The sequence below is a fragment of the Anopheles funestus genome, chromosome 2RL (genome assembly GCF_943734845.2).
Source record: "Anopheles funestus chromosome 2RL, idAnoFuneDA-416_04, whole genome shotgun sequence".
NCBI classification, from domain to species: domain Eukaryota; kingdom Metazoa; phylum Arthropoda; class Insecta; order Diptera; family Culicidae; genus Anopheles; species Anopheles funestus.
Genome location: NC_064598.1, coordinates 33,208,768 through 33,216,923, shown reverse-complemented (window position 1 = coordinate 33,216,923; position 8,156 = coordinate 33,208,768). Strand labels below are relative to the sequence as shown.

The following is an 8,156-nucleotide window of genomic DNA, read 5'->3' as shown; positions in this document are numbered from 1 at the left end:
AGAAACTTATTTCAACAAATTCGCATTAAAACAGATCAATTTTTAAAATTTTGCTAAATTTCCCAAAAAAAAAGTTAAGGCTGCCTTAGGAAACTTTCAAATTTTTAGATTTTTTTTTAATTTTTGTATTAGTTTTTATTTTTTTTTTATTTAAAGCATTATTTGAGTGAAAAGAAACTTATTTAAAAAAATCGCATTTTAATTCGTAATGTTTAGGAAAGGATTTATAAATTAAATTTTAACAAGCCCAAATCGTCGTAACTGCACAGTTGATAAAATGTTGTAACCACACAATTGATTCAAGTGGCTAAACCGGTTATGAGAGAAATTGGTAATTGTTTTATATTGTATTTTCTACTTGCTCGGGATGGTGCAGTATTTAAAACAAAATATACTCAGACAACATGTAATTTTGGTAAATTTTTAGTAAAAATTCAAATCGTTCTTTACAATAGACTCAGCTCTCACAAACCCTGCTAACTTTGACGTTTGCGGTTTGTTGTTGCCAGGGTTGTCTAATCGATACGTAATCAAAACAACTTGTCAGACACGATTGACGGGCGAAGACGCAAACAATAATAAAGAGTAAAATTTACACAAACCTTACCGGCCCAAAAGCGATAACGAAAAAAGGGCTCCGCATGGCGTGGAAAGGGAGAGTGTAAAGAAGGAAAAAAACTATCGATCGTTTCTGTGGTCGGGTAACGTGTGTTTTCGGTGCATACACAAATCCGGTACAATTTACTGCGGAAACAGTTGTTGGCTCATCGGTGCAGTCACGTTTTTTGCACGAAAGTGAAGTGGTAGCACGCGCTGAGTTAATAAAAGCTGTTGATAGTTTTTTTCCGGTGTGATTGGACTATCTAGCAATCTATTTTCGGTTGCTTTTTGATTGCTTGCTATCGTGAGGTCTTGTCGCAGAGCGGTATGTCTCTGTCTACGCTGTACAATCGTGCCCTCGTGCGTTATCCCGTGTTGGTGCAGTCGGTCCAATCGGGACTACTGATGGGAGCCGGCGATGTGATTGCGCAAGGATTCATCGAACGAAAAGATTGGAAGTCTTTCGACGCTTTGCGAGCCTTTAAATTCTTTGGAATAGGATTTTGCGTCGGTGTAAGTAATGCGTAATGCTGTTTTTATTTTGTAAAGAGCTAGAGCTGATCCTTGACATCTCGTTAATGGTGTAATTTTAGGGGCCAGGATTACGGAAATGGTACGGTGTGCTGGATCGACACATTGGCAACAAGGGTGGCAGTAAAGCGATCACGACGCTGAAAAAAGTCGCACTAGATCAGCTCATCTTTGCACCTGTCTTTCTTGGCACCCTGATCGGAACGATTGGTTTGCTGCAAGGACACAACATGGGCGAAATTAAGCACAAATTGCGCCACGAGTATGGAGATATTCTGCTGACGAACTACTACATCTGGCCGTGGGTGCAGCTGGCAAACTTCTATCTAGTCCCACTCAACTACCAGGTGCTGCTTGTACAGTCGGTGGCAGTGTTCTGGAATACGTACCTTTCCTGGAAGACAAACCAAAACGAAGTTACACCTGGTAAACATGGCACCGTGAAACCAATCGCCCACGACCCACTTGCCACCGGGGAGGAAACTGTTGCCACGTAAGATCGATACGATGGTGAAGAGTGTGCGCGGTACGTGTGACATCAGGAACGGCCGCATGAACTTTGTGATACTAGTGGATATGTACCGGTGAGTGGCATTCGGTAGCAATAGGGAAACTCTATTGCGATTGGGAAATGAAACAGTAAGAACGTGATTGTTAAGAAAATGGGAATATGTTACAGACATTAAATTGTTGATAAATGTGACATAGGAATAAGAAACATAGACATTTATATAGTTCTTCCCTTGAGAGCTTATGCACATTTAAATGCAACAGATAGCCATGTCCTAATCGTTTTAAAAATCAGTTACCACAACTTTAACAATATATGGTTGGTAGCCATTAAGATACGTTTATTACGTTGGGAAAAAAGAAAACAATTAAAAATTGCCATATACTCTAGAGGTAACACTATGTCGAGTCAAACAGTGGTAAAACATATTTCCTTTTAAAATTGCACAGCTAAAAACATCATAACAAACACTTTAATTAGCAAAGCTATTCATAGGCATTCTTATCTTCTCGATGCCATTATAGGGCAATGGGTTTAACTTTTGTTTGGCTATTTTTACTGCTAAATCGCACCAATTTAGCAACGCAATGACACCAATCCAATACCAGATAAATATAAATTTAACAACAGAAAAAGCTTCCATCAAATACTAAAAGCAGGCATCGGTATTCAGCTAGAGTTTAGGGACAAATATTTAGACAAATCCAGTTTGAGCTCGTAGAAAACATCGCCAGCAAACAATTCAAAAGTTCCTTTTCGTTTCAATTATATAGCACGAAAAAAGCTATAGACATAATTAACAAATAAATCGGTCTTTCACATCCGACTAGCAACGTCCAGTTTTTATTTATTCTTTTTTTTTTTCTAGTTTATATTTGTTCTACTTTTACACGTGCTAAGTACGTAATGTTGTAAGGCGATATTTTACAACTTCTGACCTGCCTCAACATATCTTATATGTTTTTCATCGTTCGCGTTGAATATCTATTGTTCAATCTCCTCTAGGTCGTAGATTGTGAACCATTTTCATCAGATTTTCAGCTTCATCTCGACCGGTCGACAGCACTATACTGCGGAAGGCACCATCAGCCCGTGCCAGTAACTCAGCGGGCCGTCCAAACTCCACCGACGTACCTTCGCTCATGACCAACACTCGATCGTAGTCCATGATCGTGTTAAGCCGATGTGCGATCGTAAGCACAGTACAGCCGGCAAATTGTTCCCGAATGGTGCGCTGAATTAACCGATCCGTGTCAGGGTCAACGTTTGCCGTCGCTTCGTCCAGCACCAGAATACGATTACCGCGCAGGATGGCACGTGCGAGACAAAGCAATTGGCGCTGACCGACGCTAAAGTTTTGCCCACCGGCAGCAACATACGCTTGCAGCCCAAGTCCGGCCGATGATTCACTGGCAAGTTCGCGCAATTCTACCAACTCCAGTGCACGCCACAGTGCAGCATCTGGGTACGTTTCGAAGGGATCCAGATTACGGCGCAGTGTGCCGGAAAACAGGACCGGATCCTGCGGTATGATGGATATGTGCGAACGAAGCGTTTCCAGCGGCACATTGGCTGTGTTTGTACCATCGATCAGTATGTCACCTTCGACTAGCGCCATCCGAAAGAGGGCAGCAATGATGGATGATTTACCGGCTCCGGTACGTCCTACGATTCCTACCTTTTCCTGCGGTTCGATCGCGAATGTTAGATCGCGTAGCACTGTCACATCATTATCCGCGTAACGGAAGCAAACATTCTTAAACTCGATGCTACCCCTCTGTGGCCAGTCGTCAGCGATCGGAACGTGAGGAATCGGTACGCTACGAGCTGCGTTTTTCTTTCCACCTTCCGATAGCTCCCGACGCTCCGCAGGAAGTTCACGGTACTCGAGCAATCGTTCTACCGCAATCAGATGGTTAAACATTTCCGCACTTTGTCGGATGCCAAACTGCAGCTGACTGCCAATGCTACCGATCTGTGTGATGGCGAGACCGACCCGTGCCCCCGTAGCATCATCATCGAGCGTCAGATAGGTGAATGTTACGATCGTAAGAAACAGGAAAAAGATACTGTCCAGAAACAATCCGAAAGCGATACGAGCCGAGTGAAACATAAAGTACGCGCCGGTGTTTACGTTCTGATGCGTGTCGAACTCTTGTATAAGTAAACGCTGCACACCGTAGGATCGTATCGTTGGCAACCCGTTAAGAGTTGCCGCAATGTGCGTAAAGATTGGAGATCTGGCTGCAATGAAAAGAACGATTAGATAAGGTTGCATTTTCGTGGTTAAATGTGACACGTTCTTACTTATCCCCTCCAGACGTCTTGTGTTCTGCGATGTGCGTAGGTAGACGCGTCTGGCGGCCAATAGCGCAGCAAACAGCAGCAGTATAGGCACCATAAAGAATGGTTGTACAAATACCACCACCATCATGGCACCGACAAACATGAGCAGAGTTTGTGTCGCGTCCAGAATTGACTTTGGCAGCATATCATCCATCGCTCCCATATCCTTCGAGAAACGGTTCAGAATACGACCAGATGGATTTGTCTCGAAAAAGCGCATCTTTGCACCGATAAAGCCCGCAAATACGGTATCGTGTATGGTTTGTGAAGCACGGGCACACGCTTTATAGAAACCGAACGCTCGGAGTACTGCCACGAAAAAGATAGTGCCAACGAGTGTGCCGTGCACGAGCACACAAGCATCCCTGCTGAGGCGATCCGTCTGAACGATCACGTCAGTTGGTGATTGAGTTGCGTTAAACGTTTGTCCGGTTTCAAGCGGTCTGCCTTCCTCCAGTGCGGTCCAGTAAGATAACCACCAATCGGCTACACTAACGACAAGCTGCGTTACAGCGAACAGTAGCACTAAACCGACAAAGATCAACCAGCTGCCGGCACTGGAGACGTATTGGAGAAATACCGACCCTGGCACAGTTCCTTGGGATGAAGCTTCAAACTTTTCTTTGGCAATGTCTGCCTCGTTTACGTCACCGCTGGTAAGGTCCTCTAGCGTTACACTGTCCACCGTAACTGTGGAGCTAGTGGAAGTGTGCGATATCTTGCGATCGGTAATGATGTTTTCTTCGTCGGGTTCGCCTTGTTCCAGGTGCTCTAGCTCAATGCCTCGTTTTTGCAGGTCTTGGGGTGTTCCTTGCGCTTCCACATGACCCTGAATATGAGATGAATAGCAATTAGTATTATGTATTAAAAGATTATAGATTGCAACATTTTATTACCTCCTTCATAACGACAACCCAATCCGCTTGCTTCAGGAAGTGTATCTGATGTGTTACAAGGATACGGGTTGCGTTTGGATTGCGACGTTTTAGAAATCCTCCGTTGCCGATACACAGCTCAAACAGGTGTTTGGCGACATGTGCATCAACTGCACTTAGTGGATCGTCTAAAAGGTACACGTCCGCTTTGCGATAAACCGCCCGAGCTAAACTAATAGGTAAGATCGATTAAAAATAAAAATTGATTTAATTATTTAATTATTCGTTTTCTTTTCCACTTACCAGATGCGTGCCTTTTGGCCACCGGACAACGAAACACCGCGTTCACCGATCACGGTCATATCACCGGCAGGCAGATGTGCCAGATCTGGTTGTAGGGCACAAACTTTCAACACCTGCCTGTACCGATATTGATCTAGGCCTTCGCCAAACAGTACGTTCTGTCGTACACTGCCCGTAAACAGCCACGGTTCTTGGCTCGCATAAGCAATGGAACATTTTCCCATGTTTAGGCTGCCACTCTCAATCGGAAGTTCGCGTAACAGAACTTGCAAGATGGAACTCTTCCCCGAACCGACCGGTCCGACGATACCGATCAGACAGCCCCGTTTAAATTGTATGTCCAGTTGCGAAAGAGTTGCCGGCACGTTCAGTGGTTCGAGAGCTGTATCGTGCGATTCATTCGGCATTGTCCAGCGAGCGGTAAGATTGTGCATTGCGATAGCTACCTCATCCTCCGGTAAACTGTCGTTGGTTTCATCTAGCAACCGTTTCGTTTCACCGACGTTACCATTTTCAGTTTCCTTCCCATCCTTCGGTCGGTCGCTCTTAACAGTTTCCTCTTCCTGTGGCACCTCGTCGTACTCGAGAAACCGTTGCAATCGACGTGTTGCGACCAATCCTTCACCCAGTTCGGCAATTCCCCGTCCAAACAAACCCGCCATAGTGTAGGACACGTTCGAGAGATAGCTGGCGGCAACGAACACCTTAGCCGCAGTAATATCCTCATCGAAGGCAATAAAGGCAAGCATCACACCAAGAATGGCCGCGCGTGTAGTGAACAGCTGGAATGACATATAGAGCGCACGGAGGTAACCACTCTTGAGTACCTCCTTCATTTCTTTCCGGCGAGCCAGTGAGATAAGTTTCGCGAAAGGACGCTCCCATGCGTACATCTTAATGACGGCGATACCGGCTATGATTTCGTCCATCAGTCGGATTCGTTCGTCGGTTTTTAGTGCGGTCCGTAACCGGTAGCGAGACGTAAGTGTGCCGGTATAAGCTGGAAAAGGGAGAAGATCAGATAGAATTTAATGAAGGTACGATCGTGTTGGATCCTCTCACCATTACATCGGTGCAATTATTTTGTTTGTTTTGTTTATAATTTTAGGAAAATGGTTGTATTACTCACACTGGATCGGTGTAATAATGACGATCGCGATCAAACCCATCACGCCCGACCAACCAATCTCGTACCAGAGCAATAAGGCAGCGAGCAGCATTACGAGCGGTGATGTCCACATGAAACACACCAGATAGGACGCGATATCGAACCGGTTCACATCATTCGACATCAGATTCACCATCTTCCCGGGCGAGGTGTCACCGAGAGCGTTACGGGCCAATCGTAACGATTTCCGGTACACCACACTGCATACGGCGATCTTTGCCTTCACACCGGTCAGGACTGAGATGATACCGTACTGATTGTCACACAGGACGATGATCGCGCGCACTGCCACCATACCGCCTGCGTAGTATAGTGCGTCCTCACGCGTCATGTTTGATCCTTCGCTGAAGAGACACAGATATGGAAGAGAGTGCTAGGAAAATTGGAATCCTTAGTATTTGGTTATACTCACCGGAAGTATAGCAACATTCTACCGAGAAAGATGGGTTGCAGTAGACGAAGTACTACCTCGGCGAAAAACGCTAGTACGGAAAGTGTGAGCCATTCCTTCCAGAGCGTTCGAAAGATGGCACGTACCAGCGATGGGTTGTGGGATGGTGTACGGCTATGTAGCTCCAACTGTCTGTTCCACTGTCTATTGCGCGTAGACACATTGAAATATTAGTTTTTCGTTCGGCTAAGCTTTTTTGATTGGATTGAGAATTAATTGGAAATTAATTTTGTTCCTTTCCCCACCTTTCCAAACGATCACCCAACCGATCGGCACGATCTTCCTCAAGCGGTGTGTAAAGATCACTGATGTCAAACGTTTGATTGTAACCCTTCCGGAACATGTCCACCGTCCACCAGAAGGTGAGTATCGAGAGGAAGTTTGCCCGTTGTCGCGGGTTAGCACTTAAGCTGACACGTGTTGCTTCCATTTTTTATCCTTCCAGCGAGGACAGCCCAAGCCAGCGTTCTAATTACAAGGAAAGCACATAGCTTGGTACACAAAAACAAGGTTAATTTAGAACAAATAGAACTCGCCGTGTGGGTGCACACAGACGCACTCAGCGGTTTGATTGTTTTTGCTTTTAAAGATATGGCTTATCATACTGCATACGATACCCGCACTTGGCGCGAATGTCCAGTCGGAAAAGGAACGATCAAGCTTATTCAACAGGGCAAATAACACCCTTCAGCACCAGCGCCGGGTTGTTGTTTGTCTTTAAAATCAACAGGCCCCGCTTGCTGCAATTATAAATCATATTAACTACAAAACACTAGCAAAAGCTCAAGCCCCATCCTGTTTAGCAAAAAGAAAAAAAAACTAAAGAAAACAGGAACAACAGCGTCAACTTTAGTGCACAATAAGAATAACGCATGTGTTTGGCATAACGCCACCAATAGCGCCAACCGCTGGCAGTGAATTTCCGCTCCCACTCTACCCCCCTTTGTTCAACACATGTTAATTCACACACATACACACGTACGCGCACATACACACGCAGAGGCACCTAGAGGCGTGCAAGTTTGTTGTGTTTTTCGTTATTTTTTTCCAAGCCAAAAATCAGCTGTTTTGCCTGACAACCTTGCATAACGCAACCGTGTGTGTATATGACGCGTTTAGAGCAGTGATGACGTTGGTACCGCAATCGTGAGAACAAACCACTGATAACGATACGCCAGCATCTAAACCCGGGTCCGCTTTGGTAGAAGAATCCGCGAAGACTAACAGTGCGGAATCGGTCGGTGATTTAATCGGTGGGTAGCCGCGGCCAAGTAGTGGCGAGAATCGCGAACACGCTACCACTCACACCAACGCGTGAATGGTTTGCGCGCGTGTTCTTGAATGGTAACGTAGCAACGGAATGAAGGCGGT

At 45.3% G+C, this 8,156-nt stretch overlaps 2 protein-coding genes across 3 annotated transcripts; one reads left to right on the top strand and one right to left on the bottom strand.

The window, feature by feature from the left end:
* The first annotated feature begins 521 nt into the window (after window positions 1–521).
* Window positions 522–2,475, top strand: LOC125765242 (protein Mpv17). The gene is made up of 2 exons (XM_049430164.1): window positions 522–1,113; window positions 1,194–2,475. Exons 1-2 carry the CDS (start codon window positions 928–930, stop codon window positions 1,626–1,628), a joined length of 621 nt encoding a protein of 206 aa, XP_049286121.1. The 5' UTR covers window positions 522–927; the 3' UTR covers window positions 1,629–2,475.
* LOC125765241 (ATP-binding cassette sub-family C member 4-like) lies at window positions 2,439–8,131 on the bottom strand. Of its 2 annotated transcripts, none has more exons than XM_049430163.1 (8): window positions 7,944–8,131; window positions 7,031–7,253; window positions 6,747–6,929; window positions 6,296–6,678; window positions 5,167–6,166; window positions 4,885–5,095; window positions 3,950–4,817; window positions 2,439–3,886 (listed from the first exon to the last, which is right to left on the bottom strand). In XM_049430163.1, the coding sequence occupies exons 2-8, from the start codon at window positions 7,213–7,215 to the stop codon at window positions 2,634–2,636; spliced, it is 4,083 nt and encodes a 1,360-aa protein (XP_049286120.1). In that variant the 5' UTR covers window positions 7,216–7,253; window positions 7,944–8,131; the 3' UTR covers window positions 2,439–2,633. The 2 variants fall into 2 exon arrangements, with proteins under 2 accessions (XP_049286120.1, XP_049286119.1); XM_049430162.1 differs by having other exon boundaries at window positions 7,031–7,276; window positions 7,944–8,130.
* Between the last annotated feature and the right edge of the window lie 25 nt (window positions 8,132–8,156).

What these genes read in the sequence shown, in the direction of transcription:
- LOC125765241 (XM_049430163.1), bottom strand. Translation starts at nt 7,215, where the DNA reads ATGGAAGCAACACGTGTCAGCTTAAGTGCTAACCCGCGACAACGGGCA. An exon ending in CATTATTACACCGATCCAGT is followed by an intron (nt 6,167 to 6,295) that starts GTGAGTAATACA and finishes TCCCTTTTCCAG; the next exon opens with CTTATACCGGCACACTTACG. An exon ending in AAGACGTCTGGAGGGGATAA is followed by an intron (nt 3,887 to 3,949) that starts GTAAGAACGTGT and finishes TTTTCATTGCAG; the next exon opens with CCAGATCTCCAATCTTTACG.
- LOC125765242 (XM_049430164.1), top strand. Translation starts at nt 928, where the DNA reads ATGTCTCTGTCTACGCTGTACAATCGTGCCCTCGTGCGTTATCCCGTG. An exon ending in GAATAGGATTTTGCGTCGGT is followed by an intron (nt 1,114 to 1,193) that starts GTAAGTAATGCG and finishes GTGTAATTTTAG; the next exon opens with GGGCCAGGATTACGGAAATG.